Here is a 17,054-nt window from a genome sequence, read left to right as displayed (position 1 = left end):
CACGTCTGCCAAGTCAACCGTCAGCCGAATAAACGGCCCCATTCTCGCCATAGCAGCCGTTCCCTTAGCAACCATGGGACACCAAAACAGAATCCAGCTTCAACAGGTACTTGATATGGATGTGTTTGAGGTGGAGAAGTGGTGTGTGTGTGTATGTGTGTGTGTGTGTGTGTGTGTGAAGAATGAGTGAGTGTATGAATACGATTGGGAATGTCTGTGACGGTGAGAGGGGAGTCAGAGACGAGGAAGAGGATCTGATGGTAAAAAATAGTGTGTGAGAACGTGATTAAACAGCTCCACGTGTGTGCATCATAACTAACAACGTAAATAAACAGACTTGAATGACAGACCCGCTTTTTGGAATCAAAATATTTAATAGGTACATATGAAGTATTATCATACCATGTATAAAATTTCAGATCACAATATTAAGCAATGAAAGTCTTCAAGCTGTCACAGCAGCTAAAGTAAAAGGTTGCCACATAAAAAATAACTAATGATTAAAATATGGAGTAGGAAAGTAAACTGAAATGGCATACTTTTGAGTAAAGCATTATAGTAAAATTAGATGTGACTTTTTTATTATTTTTCCCAACATCTCTTTTCGTCAGTAAGTGCAATAGAAACATAGAACACAACAACACGTAAGCTGAAGCAGAACGTCCACACAACATCTAGAACTGTACTGTACAGAGGGAATGGAGCCCTCGGGGGGGGGGGGGGGAGAGGAGGAAAGGACTGAGCACAGTTCACAGAGAAAAGCAGTTTGCCAGTTGAGGCTGAAAGGAACATATTTTCTGACCGGTATTTAAGCGTTTTAAGAGGCGGGCAGAAAGAAGGAGGGATCAAGGAAGGACAGATGGGAGGAAGGACGGGAAGAAAGAAGGAAGGATAGAAGGAAAGGAGTGTTAGGTAGCGCACATCACAGTTGGCTGCTGCAGAGTCCATAGCATAACTTGCATGTCTTTGAAAAAGAATCCTGAATTGATTTGAAAGTTGAGGACATCACCACAAACAAACAAATGAAGCGGGAGGGGTGGGTGCCTGGGTATGAACATCTTGAAATGAGCTGTCTGCATCTGGACAAATGAAGGAATGGGTTAGCTTGTATAGCTAGTGTGTGCAGTTAGCTTACATGTGTAGCCAACACGTGCGGAAACACATAGGACCTGTCCTTACAACAATAGCACAGCGAGCATTAGCATCCTCTCTGCTGCACTCAAAACTAAAGGTCAATTACATTTTCAATCTGACCAGTTCAGGGGGATTAAGTCGTTGATTGCCTTTTTCAATTATTTTTCAATTAAAATGAGTAGTGAGTGTCAAAGTCTGGTTCAAACGTGGTTCATGAATCCTTCATCATTCAAATCCTGTTGAGAGATGGAGCTAAGGCCAACACTGACCCCTGGAGGATCCTGGAGGAATCTCTCCATGACACCCCAGGGCAACCCAGCAGGCTCCACTCAGAGACAGCCTGGGTGGGGCGGGGTGGGGCGGGGCGGGGCATGATGGCGATATGGCAGGACCTGGGGCTGGGAGGGAGGTGTCAGGAGAGGGGCCGCAGAGCTACTCAGGGCTGGGAGGGGGTACTCCCTGGGAGTTCACTGAGGGGTGTGAGTTGATTAGAAAGGGCAGTTTGTGTGTGCGGGTGGTTATTGTTCTAGGACTTCAGATTAATGTGTTCGGCTGGTGAAGTTAACAAGGACAGTCCAACAGAGTTCAACAGACAGGATCGGCCCCTCACTGTCTGGCGCCAATGGAGGGTTTGTTTGCGTGTGTGCGCGCACGTGTGTGTATGTGTGTATGCATCTAGATGTACCAATGTATACATGAACATATACAGAATGTTTCAGCGCGGGTGCATACTAATGTGTGTGCGGGTCTCATCGGCCTTTGCTGTATCCGGGGAAGAACTGGTCCAGCAGTCTCTGTAGTGTTTTATTGAGGACCATGATGTAGTCCTTCCCCAGGTCATGACGACAGGCGGGACAGCTGTACACCTCCGCCCGGAACGACCTCTGCAAACAACTCTGAAGAGGAGGGGGGGGGGGGTTGGGGGAGAGAAAAGGTGAGGAAAATATATAAAAGGAGAGAGAGAGAGAGGGGGAAAGAGAGAGAGAGGAAGAGAAAGAGGAATGGAGAAAAGATATAGCAGGGGAGAGAAAGAGAGGAAGAGATAGGCGAGAGAGAGAAAGAGAGGAAGAGATAGCAGGGGGGAGCGAGAGAAAGAGAGGAAGAGATAGCAGGGGGGAGAGAAAGAGGTGGTGGAGGACAGAGAGGGAGGGAGAGAGAAGCCAGTAGGTTAATAATGGTAATTATGTAGTTTAAATGTGCTCGGTAGACTCATAAAAGGCCCTTGGAGGAATGTCTTGAGAGGGCCCACACACATACCTTGCAGACGTTGTGGGTACAGACAGTGGTGATTGGCTGGAAGGCTAGCTCCTGGCAGCACACGCACATAAAGGTCTGCTCCACCTTCCTCAGGAAGTTCTAGACGGAGAGAGAGGAAGATGGGGGGGAGGGGGGAGACAAGAGGGACAACTATTGAGGATGAAGTCACTTGTTACCATGTACACATCACACGCCATGTGGACGTTCTCGTCATGATTCCTTTTATTGTTGCCGTTAATGTGTCATACAGGCCCCTCCCCCAGGAAGTTGAGGGCCTCGTCCCAGACTTTCTTGTTGGGGGTGTCCTCCTTGATGAGCTCCTGCTGCTTCTCAGAGAGCTGGAAGGCCTCCTCGACGCGCACGCGCTTCGCTGGCGGCTCCACAATAGCCACGCACACGTCTGCCAAACACACACACACACACACACACATGCAGGCAGGCAGGCAAACAGCAAAGGCCACACGTTAGGAATGGTGAAGGGGTTTCGGAGAAATATACAATAGGGACATTCATTGACACACAGTGGACATTTTTGGAGTCCAGCGTTCGAGTCAGACGTCGTCGGTGCAGTCCTTCCTACAATCAGCCGGCTTCACGGCTGTCCCCAGACATCCAGGAGGGAAGGACAAACTCTCAAGAGCGTAGACAAGACGGATCCCTGCCGCTGTCGTCCCACCTACCTGGGGCTTTGGCTTCTTTCTGACTGCCGTTACTCTGAGGGCCCTCCTCCTGCTTGGCTGCCGGCTTCTCCTCCTCTTCCTCCTCTTCGTCCTCCTCCTCCTCCTCCTTCACCTTCTTCCTGGGGTGTATCCGAGGCCGGCCCCGCCCTGCGTGTCGTTTGCCTCGTGTGGAGCTGCCCCCCCGGACACTGGCCTCCTTCTTGGTCTTGTTGGCCATGGCTTCCAGGTAGCCTGGTGGATACTACACAAACCAAGCCAATCAGCCACGGGACTCACTCATGCGCACAGCCAATCAACGGCCAGAGATGAGCATCCGACGACAAAGACGGCCAATCAGAGATTTGAGATGAGCAATTACAGATCCAGCCAATCAGAGATTAGTATCCACTACCAGGGTGAGCCAATGAGGCTCCTTTGCTGCTCACCTGCACAGCCAGGCCCAGCTTCTTGATTCGCTCCAGACCCTCCGGCGTCCAGGGGGCGGGCTCTAGGTCGTCACGCCTCAGCAAGTAACGCCACACCAGAAAACCGCACTTTCCAATCTCCGGCCAGTACTTGACCACCTGACAAACGTGCACACACACACACATGAAGCACTTACAGGACTGGCCCGCTGATTCATTGTCATTGGGGAAATTAAATCAAGTGCAGCCGACATGGATGCCATAAATCAAGTGCACCCCCCTTTCAGTGTCCTTGTTGTGTCACCTTGTAGATGCCGTCGTAGCGGTTGCCCTCCTCGGGGGCATACTTGCTGATGCGTCGACCCTTGGAGCTGCGGATCACCCTGACTGGCTTTCCAGCGCGCCAGTTCCTCGACTCCGCCCCGTCCTTGTCGTTCAGCGGTGCGTCGCAGTTCAGAGCCAAAGCCCTGGATGTCGGGGGGGGTCACAGGTCAGGGCTCCGGAAAGAGAAGTGAATATGCGGTCGGCAGGCCCGGGCGGTACAATACCTGTTCATGTGTGTGAGGGTCTGGTCAAAGGAATGCTCCCCGATACGTTTGTTCCCTGACAGGTCACGACCCCCGCTCCCTGTGTAGGTGAACTCATCTCCCCTGTCCTGGGACACACACACACGCACGATAAACCTTTTCCGCTTGCTTGAATCTATTCGGAGTGAAGGAAGAGAGTGAGTGAGAGAGAGACAGCACAACCTACCACCTCATCCTCAAAGCCCCCAGCCAACACCAGCGAATAGGAACCGTCGTTGCTGCGTCCGTGGATACCGCCCACGTGGGGTCTGTGGACGCCCGCCTCACTCACCTGGGGAGGGGGCGGGTGGAGAGGGAGAGAGAGAGGGAGGAAGGAAGAGAGAGGAGGGGCATTGATGAAGAGCTGACTGAAGGAAGAATCAGGTCCATATCACGTATGAGAGGGGGGTGAACAGGACGGTCATTTGCTCACCTGAACACGGAACTTCCACGTGGTTCCCACAGGAACCCCGGGTACCGGCCCATAGTGGTTGGAGGGGACGATGGTGCACTCCTTAGTGCGCCCCACGCAGGCCATACCCTGAAACAGCATCAGCCTCATCAACACAGTACCGAAGGGCCAGACCGAGCTTCCATGGCATGTATACAAGACATATGGATGTTAGGGTTAGTGGTACCGTCATTTACAGTTAACACCCCCCCCCCCTCCTCCTCTCAAAACAATCCTCTCCATTTTACACTTCCTTTATAACTGGTGAGTCAGTGGCCTCTATCAAAGCCAGATGTGGCAGAACTCTGAGTCAGACTGGACGTTTGACGAGATGCTGAAGTTGGCAGTTTCCCCTTCTGGAAAACAACAGCCTTTCTCCTTACTGCTCTGAGAAAACTCTGAACTCCGCTGAGTGATTGTTAATAGCATTGCCTCACGCACTTTCTCTCTCACACACACACACACACACACACACAGCGTGGTACAGCCCAGCAGGAGATGGAAGCAGTTTATAATCAGTGCATAGTCAGACCAAGAGAGAGCCAATCTACATCACTCTGCCCGTGTGGAGGGTGCGTGTGTGGATATCTGTCTGTGTGTGTCAGTGTGTGTGTGGATATCTGTCTGTGTGTGTCAGTGTGTGTGTGGATATCTGTGTGTGTGTGTCTAACCTTGCCCCAGTCTCTCTGACTCTCAGTGTGGGCTGAGGGCATCTTGGCTTTCTTCTTACTGGCCTTTAGCTTCTCTCCAGCCTTGACCACCTCGCTGGTGTCATTCTTACAGGTAGGGCAGTACCTGCCAGATGAACACACACACATATTAGCGTTGACATTTAACAGAGGTTCAAGTCATGCTTTTGGCAGACGGCCGAACGAGGGTGTGTGTGTGTGTGTGTGTGTTTGCTGACATGCGCACTGTGTTGTTATGAGGGCACGCGCCTGTGTGTGTGTGTGTGTGTACGCGAGTGCGTTCGCTCACCAGTCCTCCTCGTCGGGTATGGTGGCCAGGGGAGGGTTGAGGCAGTAGATGTGGAAGGCCATGTTGCACTCGTCACACAGCAGCTGCATGTTGGCGTCCTGCTTCCCCCCGCACACGCAGCAGGAGCAGAAGCGACACTCGGACTCGGGGTCCGCCTTGCAGTGCTTGCACTCCGGCCCGCTCTTCCCTGGATCCGACCGCACACAGAACGTACACACACACACACACGCACAGATACGCAGGCACACAGACAAGAAACACGCACGCAAACAGATACGTGGACACACACACATGTGTAAAAACACACACGTACACAGGATCAAGGGCAACATCCAGTTTCCAAACACTACTCAAATGTTTTACTCAAAAAGTTAAAAAAAATAAAAAGCCAGGCTATGGGGGCTCCTATTCTAACTGCCATTGGCTGGTGTATCCCAATTTCGTAAGTGATTGGCTGGATTGGTGAGTGGGTTGGACCAAGGCTCTGACTGGAGCTGAGCTCAGTGGAGCTTGGTGTAATTGGCCGGAGGCGTACGTTTGAACTGTCCATCAGCTGCAGAGAGGGGCGGGGCTCCAGATTTCTCCACCTGGTACACCTCATCCAGGAAGAGGACCTTACAGTCGCCGATGACATCACCAGGTCCTCTGGGGGAGAGGAAGTGGACGAGGGGGGGAGGGAGAAAGGGTGTTGTTCTTTTTAAACAATTGACAGCAACATGTCTCTCTTATCCCTCACTCTACAGCGTCTACAAGCTTACTTACTACTCTCCCTTCTCATCTCACAGCCCTCTCCTATTCCTCTCCCTTGTTCTCCTCCTCCTCCTCCTCCTCCTCCTCCTCCCCTCCCCTCCCTTCGGCTTCTCTTACCCCAGCAGTATCTTCACTCGCAGCTCTTTGTTGGTTCTGGAGATCTCGTTGAGCGCCGTGATCTCGGCATCGAACCAGAAGCCCCTCTCCTCCGGTGTCTCCATGTTGTAATTCACCATGACGACCAGACCCACGGCGAGCTGGTCCCACTTGAGCAGGGTGCGTGCCCGGGGACGCACGTTGGGTGGACGCATCTCCACCACGCCGTTTTCGGGGTAGCTGAGGAGGACAGTCGACATTGTTACTGTCTGTCAGGTCTCAGTCAGACAGAGACAGGACAGAGAGGACAGAGAGAGGACAGAGAGAGGACAGAGAGAGGACAGAGAGGACAGCCAGGACAGAGAGAGGAAAGAGAGGACAGAGAGAAGACAGAGAGGACAGAGAGAGGACAGAGAGAGGACAGAGAGAGGACAGAGAGAGGACAGACAGGACAGAGAGAGGACAGAGAGGACAGAGAGAGGACAGAGAGAGGACAGAGAGGACAAAGAGAGGACAGAGAGAGGACAGAGAGAGGACAGAGAGAGGACAGAGAGGACAGAGAGAGGACAGACAGGACAGAGAGAGGACAGAGAGGACAGAGAGAGGACAGAGAGAGGACAGAGAGGACAAAGAGAGGACAGAGAGAGGACAGACAGGACAGAGAGAGGACAGAGAGGACAGAGAGGACAGAGAGAGGAGAGAGAGGACAGAGAGGACAGAGAGAAGACAGACAGGACAGAGAGAAGACAGACAGGACAGAGAGAGGACAGAGAGAGGACAGACAAGACAGAGAGAGGACAGACAAGACAGAGAGAGGACAGACAAGACAGAGAGAGGACAGAGAGAGGACAGACAGGACAGAGAGAGGACAGACAGGACAAAGAGAGGACAGACAGGACAAAGAGAGGGGGAGGAGAGGACATGAGAGCAGAGATATGGTCCATCATTAAAGCCTTAACAGCTGCCAGCTGCCTGGTGTGACTCGATGTAATTAGTGCTCCACACCACAGGGGGCAGCGTGACCAAACTGTCTCCACCTCCTGCTCGTGTCCCTTCACCGTAACTGTGTCTCATAGCTCTGAAGGCAATGAACATGTTGCAGCATGTGTGACCTGGCATCCCTTTAACTGTCTGCAGAAGAAGCTGCATTCATGAAAAGCAGCCTCCCACCATGACCATGCTGTTCCTTCATGCATTTTGATTTAATGTGGGTATTCTGGAAATGCATGAACTGTGAGGAGTCTGACAAGCTTCATTCAAATTCTCACAAATATCATGATATAATATAAACATCACTTTCACAACAACGTATAAAAAATGCTGAACGTGTGAACCAATAAAATGAATACCAACTGTGCTTCTTCCAGAATGACAGGTGCAAAATCTGCTTTAGCATTTCTGCATTCCGTTATCTGTGGGTTAATGCTCTCAAGGCTGGTCTGTTCCTGCCTGTGAGAGCAGAGGGCTGGGAACCCCCCCCCCCCTCGGCCAGACAAACAGGGTCCTCTGTGGGCCAGGGTTGTGAGGCCGACAAGAGGCTGGGTTTGGAGGCTGTCGAGCAGTGTGTGTAGGCTCTAGGGGAGCCAAAGACATCCAGAAGCAAAGCACACAAAGCCAACAAGTAACTGCACCTCACAGAGAAGCAGAGGAGGAGGGAGGGCCATTCAGCAAAAAGGAGGAAATGAGAGAGAGAAAAGCTCAAGGTCATCAGTAAAAAAAAGAAAAATTCTTCATCAAGCCAGAACATGGCGGATGGTTGGAGACGGGGAAAACGTAGCTTCCACAGTCTGACAAAGAGTGTGTGCATGTCTGTGTGTGTGTGTCTTTGTATGTGTGTGTCTGTGTGTGTGTGTGCGTGCACACAGTTCGCTCACCGCCGGCGACGGCTGCATTTTTTATTTTTTGGAGGCGGCGGCAATTAGAGCGGCGGAGGAGAAGAGAGGAACAGGGCAACACTCCGTGGAGAGAACTACCACGGTTGCCGTGGAAACGGCTGCCTCTGAATGAATTTGACGGAGAAAATGAGGAAAAAGGGGCAGGGATAAAGAGCTAAAAAAGATATCAAGATGCGAGCGAGAACGAGAGAGGGACGACTCCTAAACGTAGCTCAAGTCCTGTTTACCCACTACACCACCAGCCACAGGCAGGACCACTAAAGCATGTGGTTTCAAACTAGTTCCCCACCCCCCCTACAGACAAACATACACAATCTGCTTCATCCGGACGCAAAGCATTGTGGGCTCTCATTGTAAGGTTTTGCCACCCGAAATGTGGGATTATTTCTGCTTAATTGGGCGCGAGCAAGACACCAAAACCCACCCCAAAAGTGGTTACGTTAATAACTCACAGATGTGAGATTGTAGTTGTGCCTCGTCCGCAACATGTGCTAATAATATACAAAGAGGCACACTTTTCTTGTGTACAGCTAAACTACGTCAATTAGAGAGTTGTGAACCTGAACCTGAATGTCAAATATTTGAACAATTTAGCAGTTGTCTTATATCTTTAACCCAATCAATAAAACACATGCTGTATCCTAACCCTAGAGGTGTATGTCCCCTCCCTCTCCTTGGAGACTTACTCTTCATATTTGATATGATAGATGACATCCTCCTCTCTGTCTTTAGCTGGGGTTGTGGGTGGAGTTGAGCCTGTGGCCATAGTGTCCGTGTCTGGGGCTGAGGCTGGGGCTGAGGCAGGAACAGGGGGCAAGACTGGGGTTGGGGTTGAAGATGGGGTTGCTGTTGGGGTTGAGGCTGGAGCTGGGGTTGAAGATGGGGTTGCTGTTGGGGTTGAGGCTGGAGCTGGGGTTGAAGATGGGGTTGCTGTTGGGGTTGAGGCTGGGGTTGGGACCAAGACCGAAGCTGGCGCTGCTGCAGTTGTACAGTCTGTTTGAGAGGTGGAGGCCCCACTGTCAGAGTTCGGAACACTGTTCCCATTACTGTCCTGGTTGGCCTCCAGCTTGCCATTAGTCCTTTTGCTGGGGCGGCCGACCTTGGGCACCTTAGGGGCACGCGTCACGTTCTCTATGCTGGCCTCAAACCAAGAGCCAATGCTCACATCTCGGCAGTCCACCAGCTCGTTCATCTGGAACAGATGGCAACAGAACAACATTAGTGAGGGAAAAAGTTTGCGAGGAGTTTTTGTGGACTGCCCCTTTAAATGAAGAGAGAACAAAAATGTGATTAGTCAAGACTAGCTGTTTGGAACACCTTTGGCAATGGAACTTTGGAAGGTATTTGTACGTCGATGAAGAATTGTGACATCGTAGAGCTGACAGTGCAGGTCAGGTACTTATGGCAGTCACTGTTTTGGTCAACTGCCCAAAACATTCTCCTGGAGAAGCATGGACTGACTTCCGAAGAAAACTAGGGGAATTTATTAACTTCAACAATTCGATTTTTATATGTCACATCATATGTTTGCTTGGGCCTTCTGACAGTTTTTGAACTCCCAACCACTGGCTTTGGGGGCATCATGTTGTACCAAAGTCACCCATGCTGAGGTATCCCCCCTCCGCACAGCCCTCCACCTCATCTGCTGCCTGCCACATAACTCGGCCAACTCACAAGAAACTTGTCAAGGATCCAGCAGAGATCACTTACCGTCATGCTACATGGCCAACACTGCATGTCTCTAACAACTCGTAGCAGTCTGCCAAAGTGAACCTCTACTCTGTGGCTGTAATGGCTGTTAGTCACTATCTGCAACACTAAACTTTATTCTCTGGGTGAAATGCCTCAGCGCTCTGGTCTAAATATCCAAATGTTAGCAATCATTTCAAGAAATATCTCGAACCTGGTTCCGACAGATTGGTTTCAAATAAATACGCTTTGATGCTTGATCTATTTAACAACAGGTCTATGCATTCTGCCCATTGTTAGACGTGTTTCTAACGCAGGAACTTTCCGACGCAACACAAAAGCAACAGGCATCGTTGTTTATTGTGGGCCAAGTTTCTACCTCATTATGCGACTTCTTCTGGCATTGGAGTCTATGGCAGCCCCTAGAACCGTATGGTAAAAAAAATTATTGGCACACTCATTGAGGATAGAGCCTTGATCCTTTTCACAAAGTTTCATATCTGCCCCTTGAGCACTCGAGCGCCACCAACGGGTCAAAGTTGGAGGTGTGTTTAAACATTTAACCTTTGAACTGTATGCCCGGTTTTCTAACATGAGGGACCATTGGATCCCCTTGATCTAGCCAAGTCACTTTGTTCACACTGTCGCTCTATCACAACCCTCTTGATCCTGCCTGTTGGGGTAAGTAGGACTGAGGCAGACAAGGCAGACATTTCTGGACCTGCAACTGTAGCTGAAAACTCCACGGCAACTAGCAATTGGTCTCTACGGCGATGGAGCTAGTGGCATGCGGGGAAAGAGAGGCGTCTGCCAAGTCTAAAAACCTCAGGTATGACAGGGTCACTCATTACTAGCCAGTAACCACAGTTACGCAAGCATAGGGCTGCAGAGTATTTTGTTCTGCTGGTAGGTGGTGGTATACCGAAACAAACAAACAAACAAACCATGAAACTGATCAAAATGGCAGTCAAAATGGCAGCCACTATCTGCAAAAAAAAACCCCAAGCCAATTCAGAATTGCGTAGCTTTTTCTGGAGGTCTCGTGGTTCTACTCCAGTCCGGTTCCTGGGGCTCACCTTGTACAAGCCGATGCCTGGATCCACCAGCGCCGAGCGCGTGGAGGTGGACGGCTGGCTGTCTAGTGTCATGCTGGAGGACTTGGACCCATTGTTGGTTCTGGTGTCACTGGTGCTGTTGGTGCTGGTCTTACTGGTGGTGGTGGGGGGGGTGGTGGTAGTGGAGGGGGTCGGGTCTGACTTGGTTGTGCTGTTGTTTTTGTTGTCGCTGTTCTTGTTATTGATGACAACAACTGTGCTCGAGGTGATGGTTGTCGCGGTAACAGGTGCGGAAGGGTTAGCAGCAATGGCGGCAAGGGGAGCAGGCGGAGCTGAGCTGCAGGCAATTACATCACAGTCCATGGGGGCGGGGCTGTCAGGGGCGTCGGCATGGGAACGGATCAGCAGCTGGACAATGTCGTTTAGACCAACGTTGTAGTCGAACAGAGTCTGGCCATCTTCCATCTGAAACACACAGGAGAGAGGTTTTAGGCAGTCTGGAGACTGGCAGACATCTCTATGGTAAATAAAGCACAGAAAACGCCCATGATGTCACTACACCTCTTCCTCCCTGTATCACTCTGGAACAGTACTGTACACAACCCAAGTGTTTTGTTACAACACCTTCCCACTCTCGTTCCCAGCCTCCATCTCTCCAGAGTCTGCATAACTATGTTCAATGCTATGCCGATTCTTTGCCCTGTGGGGGGAACACACAATCAAATTGCAGTTCAATACTTGTTTTTGTCTTTCTTGTGTGGAGGACGAGAGTCTCAGAAACAAACTACAAAGAGATGCGGAGATTGGTGATTTGAGTTGAAATTGGACTTTATCTGATTGGTCACACCATTGCTTCCCATGCACAGTTCCTCAAACGAATAAATAAATCTGGGGGGTGGTGTGTGTGTACGTGGGGGGGGGGGGGGGCACAGGGTTGCTATGGCAACCAATAAAGAGCAACCCCCCCATCCTTTTTTACACCACCCCTCCACTTTCCAACCACCCAAAACCACAGACACACACAATCTCAGTCTCTGTCTTCATCCCCCCCCCACCCTCCACCCCGCGCCACACACCCCCACCCTACCTCCCATCCTCTCTTTCAGCGGGTGAAAAAGCAAATTACCACAGTCATGCTTCATGTCAGTAAAATGGCTGCTTCCCTTCGCTCCTCGTATGTCGTCCCAGAAAACACAGAAGTGTTTGGTTGCCATTATTATTATTATTATTATTACGATCCACTGTTTCCCACCTCTGTCTCCTTCTGCCCTCCCGAGCATTTGATGCTACGCACACATAGGGACTCTGGCACCGCACTGCAAATACCGTCTGTACGTGGGGAGGCAGAAAACCAAAGTCAGCGTTACAAACGCCACAGAGAACATCCAGCCCTCAACCCCTCCAGTCCATCGTGTACGAGAGACCAACATGGCCGCCGCTCATGCCCTTGTTGTTGCTGAGGGAGAACAGCTCTGAGGCTTGGCGACAAGAGAGAGCGTTATCCAGCTTCTTCCACGTTTTTGGGGGGGGATTTGTCTCACACATGAACATACAGAGGTTGCCTCAGTCACCAGTCCATGTGTCTGACTGCCTGTCTGTCTCCCTCTGCTCTGAGGTATTCAATATTGATACACAGAGAGACTGAGAGACATACATATACAGAGACATATAGACAGACATATATGGCAACCAGGACAAAGAGTCTTGCTCTGGCTAGAATGTATATCTAGAACACCCAGAATGCTCAGATATGTCATTGGCATCAAATCCCATGGTACACCACTCTCACTGCCGGCTGCTGGACCTGCACACTGAGATTCAATTACCTCTTCTGTAATCTCTCTCCTTGAGCCCCAGGACCTCGGCAACCAGTTCCTCATCAGGCAGCTTTAGGAGCAGCGGGGGCGTCGACAAAGACGACAATTATAAACAGAGTAATAAAGAGTACACTATTAATTTAGTGTTGTTATGTGTTATATGAGCAATTATTATTAAGTATCAAATTCAAGGGGTAAAGCGATTTTAAAGAGGAATGGTGTTTTTATTTCTGGTCAAATTCTTGGAAAACCCTACCCCAGTTTCCAGCCTCTAGAGGCCAGCCTTCAGCCTTAAAACCTCAAGCCTTTAGACTTTTAGCCTTTAGCCACCAGCTCCAACATCTATACCTCAGACTCTCGACCCTAGCCTCCAGACAGTGCAAGTGTAGCTTCTCTGACTCAGATCAGAAGCGATCTCACACAGTGTATACCTAATGACTGAACAGCTCCTATACTTTGTGACTGAATATATTCAAACCTTGACCGTTGAGTCATTCTGTTGTTCTCCGCAGGGCAACCTAACACCACGTCTGGGGAATCACAGCGGACTGGAAACATGGCGGACGGACATGGCTGTATCGAGCGTGCCTGTTACTTAATAGACAACGTTGTCGATGCCTGTTTGTTTGTGTGAGTGTGAGAGCAGGCTAGTGTGTGCCGTGTTTGTGTCCATTTGTTTTGTGTGTCCATTTCTCGAACAACAGGGTTCGGCGAGACAGAGCTTCCACGTAGTGCAACGGAGAATTATGGGATTTGGGAAGGGCACACCCTTAACACACTGCTCAATCAGACCATGCCCCCCCCCCCTCCTGTCTCTCCCACATCCCCTCCCCCCTACCACCCGCCAAAAGAAAGGGAGAAAGCTGAAAAACCAAAATAGGTCACATTTGTAATCACAATCCAACACAAGATTGAAAAACCCCTGGCCTGGCGAGACAAGGACACTGTGCTTACCCCCACAGACACACACACCTATCAAGCTCCTTAATGTCTACGAATACGCAGATTCCATTCAGATGGACTGACTGACTGCAAGAACTGGCACTGTCTCAGCGATTCGCTCTACACCCCCTTCTTCTTCAGTTCTCCCGGTCTCTCCATATAGAGCTTACTCCGGCTGTTCTCCTTGACAGAGCAGAGTTTCAGGGAATCTCCGTTTAGGAAAGACCAAGTCACATCAGTCTAAACAGACCTGAACTCCTGAGCACTCCTGACAATGTTCAAACCCAACAAGCGAACCAACTAGACGGAAATGACATGAAGTCCATTCAAATGTAACTAAAATCCAGGCCAATTTCTATGAAACAGCAACTAGGCCTTCTGGTTTCAGGCCACTTACTATACAGCCTAGCTACATGCCCTACATGAGACGCTGGGCCTTACAGAAGAAACATTGTTCTGGTGTTAGGTTGTTGAATTGAGGACTAGCTCTGTAACTAAATCAGGTATACAGATGGGTCAGTTTCTTCGTTATTTGTGTCATTTGAGATGTAAAACCTTGATATTCACCACACAAAAGTGCTGGGCTCAACCAGTTAATTGGGGCCTGCTGGCACAGAGAATTACACCCACAACTTATTAGCACTGAGATGAATGCCTGTTAGTAGGTGGGTAGGCCCTCACATGCACACATACACATAGACACACACACGCACACAGGCATGACTCTAACTGGGGTGTCACAGGGACATCAACAGTGTTCAAACCACTCAACACTGTTGCCATTTGGTGACGTTCAACTTTTTCAAATTATGTGGAGGAAGAGGAGGGGGGGGGGGGGGGCTCAGTATAGCTAACATCTGTCCATGGTAATAGCCTTGTAAATCACTTGCATTTCTACCTCATTTTGTCACACCATCTGGATAGCAAATAAGTTAAAGAAGTTTTCTGAAATACATTTAAAGTGATTTCTAAAAAAGCTCCATGTTGTAGCATAGTATGTCATGCTTAACATCAGATGCTGAACTTTTCGGCTATTGTTAACAAATTCCACTAAATCATCTAAAATCTGTGTCTAATATTGTAAATAGTTGTACCAAAACATTAATACCATGATCATTTGCAACTGTCCAATAGCATTGAGCCTATAACCAGTGCTCATTATGCAATGACGTCGCAAGGGTCAAACCAGCAGCGCGCGGGTGTGTAAACACTGCACATCACTGAAGTTGATCGGAAGGCACGTGGAGCTACGTATACTCCCAACGTAAATAAATTCATAATTTCCCCATGCAGAAAACCTATCAAAGGCAACGAGAGGGCCAGAGGACAGGATCTGTTCTCTACAAAAAGATCAGAATAAGCCTAAGCTACATTCTATTGTTCTTCAGAGTGACGTCCGTGAGATAACTCCTAGACCACAAAAGAATACTACTATCGATACCACTACTACTACTACTACTACTAATAAAAATAATAATAATAATACAAAAACAACCTGTCTCCCATGTTTGGGTAAGCATTTTATCAAGATATATTTTCCTGGCCCTCTAAAAGCCAAAAATGTATATAAGCCCCACATTCGCGACGTTACTGCACGCACCACACTGAATATTATTACAATGTAACAGCCGAGTAGACACATGTGTACAACCGTGTATGAATATGGCACTGTCTGGCACACTGCGTCCAACGGCTCTTGCGCAAGAACTGTTGGCGAATTCCCATCAAAACAGGAAGCTCCCGGGCGATGGAGCGTTGGATGGTCATCGCATATTCCTGCAAAGTGGAACTGAAAAAATGACAGCTATGATTCTACAATTGATAGTGTTCGCTTACCTGCTTGCCCCGATAGAATAGCCGTTGCTGTTCAGGGTTTACATTGAAGATATCTTGTATTTTCAATCGTAGAGACTCAATTCTAGTCAGCCTTGAAAGATCTTCTATGGTTCGTGTCTCCTTTCCGTCAATGGTCCGTATCTGAATCCACATCTTTCCACTGCCCAAGGACCACCACAAAGATTTCCAAAATATGTTTACAGCAATTCCAGGGGTTTTGGGGAAAGGGGGATATATATGAAAGTGTTCAGTGCTCCATTGCGCCTTCCTCTGCAGGGGAGAACGTTGAGGTTCACTCGTTTTGTTTGAATCTGGTTTTGGGCCGTCACGTGGCTGTGTCAAACCATGCGCGGCGTCGAAGCGTCGGTGGGCCCAGGAAAGTCCCGCTCAAATCGTATGATTGATTTGTTAATCGATCGATTCACTGATATATTGTGATTGTCAAGGTTGATCTTTGCGCCTGTCATTTCTGATCACTAACTGAATTTGTCAAAAGAAAGCGGCCTAAAACCTATTAAATTACTTTTATGACGGCCATCTATGAAAATTATAGACTATGTCCCATACTTATGCGCAATTTACGTCCGCCAACCAACAAATAACTAGCAATTTTGTGATGAAATGTGTTTTATTGATAGGTCTTTCATTTTTAGTAGACTGTTACAATGAGGAGCATATATACCCTGATCACTGTGAGCATTATACCTACATGATCACATTGCATTGTTTTGAGCAAAGCGAGCCAACCATCTACATACAGACCAGTAGCCCCTCTGGCAATGCTGTCACTCATTCTGTTAATGGTGTAGCAATCGCAGCGGCCGATGGTACACCGTGGAGCGGCCCATGTTCCGTAAACAAATTCAACAATTCTTGCAAGAGGTGTCTCACGCATGGGGTCACGGCGCCAAGCAAATCTCGCGAAATAAAAATTCAGTATGGATACAAAGCTTTTAAAGAGACAGGCTTCCTTTCAATATATGGCGATGGACAACAAACAACACTTTGTGGAAATTGTGGAACATACATACATACACTGTGGGATATACATATGGAACATTTAAAGTATAAACTCAAATCTAACTAAACATAAACAGGCTGCGTTTTGATGCCTTTTGGAAACACCATTAGGGATGTTTTCTTCTTAGGTATATATACCTTTATAATGTGATAATGTTTCTAAATACTGTCTTGAACATTATAATTTATAAGCTCATAAAGCCACCACATTTAAAGCAGCCTAAATGGTTCATGTTTGGAAATGCAAAAATCAATTTTGCGTGTCAATAATATTTTTTCCAGAAGGTCCATGGTTGGACTTTGAACCTTGAAGACAAACGTTTGACGCAATTTAGTCCGAGTACGGTCCCCAGCGACATCTTGTGGTTAGTAACTTGCAAAGAAAAGTGCCATGGTTTGACTGAGGGCAAAGATCTTCAAAGGTTTTTAGATTGGACTAATTGCCTACTTTTCATTTTCAACTCCAGCAGAGAAATTTAGACTG

General features: G+C 48.8%; 1 protein-coding gene across 4 annotated transcripts; it reads right to left on the bottom strand.

The window, feature by feature from the left end:
* Positions 1–351: 351 nt before the first annotated feature.
* On the bottom strand, positions 352–15,858 carry uhrf2 (ubiquitin like with PHD and ring finger domains 2). Of its 4 annotated transcripts, XM_084687417.1 has the most exons (17): positions 15,551–15,666; positions 11,580–11,655; positions 10,977–11,420; positions 8,898–9,403; positions 6,338–6,556; positions 6,006–6,115; positions 5,471–5,657; positions 5,164–5,287; positions 4,475–4,582; positions 4,229–4,333; positions 4,024–4,130; positions 3,780–3,942; positions 3,497–3,634; positions 3,072–3,312; positions 2,640–2,791; positions 2,392–2,490; positions 352–2,030 (listed from the first exon to the last, which is right to left on the bottom strand). In XM_084687417.1, exons 2-17 carry the CDS (start codon positions 11,604–11,606, stop codon positions 1,884–1,886), a joined length of 2,877 nt encoding a protein of 958 aa, XP_084543543.1. In that variant the 5' UTR covers positions 11,607–11,655; positions 15,551–15,666; the 3' UTR covers positions 352–1,883. The 4 variants fall into 4 exon arrangements, with proteins under 4 accessions (XP_084543543.1, XP_084543541.1, XP_084543542.1 ...); XM_084687415.1 differs by lacking the exon at positions 11,580–11,655 and having other exon boundaries at positions 15,551–15,856; XM_084687416.1 differs by lacking the exons at positions 11,580–11,655; positions 15,551–15,666 and adding an exon at positions 12,782–12,868.
* Positions 15,859–17,054: the final 1,196 nt, after the last annotated feature.

This window comes from Hypomesus nipponensis, chromosome 22 (genome assembly GCF_054491055.1).
Source record: "Hypomesus nipponensis isolate SF chromosome 22, ASM5449105v1, whole genome shotgun sequence".
Classification (NCBI taxonomy): domain Eukaryota; kingdom Metazoa; phylum Chordata; class Actinopteri; order Osmeriformes; family Osmeridae; genus Hypomesus; species Hypomesus nipponensis.
This window is presented reverse-complemented; position numbering and strand designations above follow the sequence as displayed.

What these genes read in the sequence shown, in the direction of transcription:
- uhrf2 (XM_084687415.1), bottom strand. Translation starts at nt 15,703, where the DNA reads ATGTGGATTCAGATACGGACCATTGACGGAAAGGAGACACGAACCATA. An exon ending in TATCATATCAAATATGAAGA is followed by an intron (nt 6,557 to 8,897) that starts GTAAGTCTCCAA and finishes TGTCCTCCTCAG; the next exon opens with CTACCCCGAAAACGGCGTGG. An exon ending in GCTACGACGGCATCTACAAG is followed by an intron (nt 3,635 to 3,779) that starts GTGACACAACAA and finishes CACGTTTGTCAG; the next exon opens with GTGGTCAAGTACTGGCCGGA.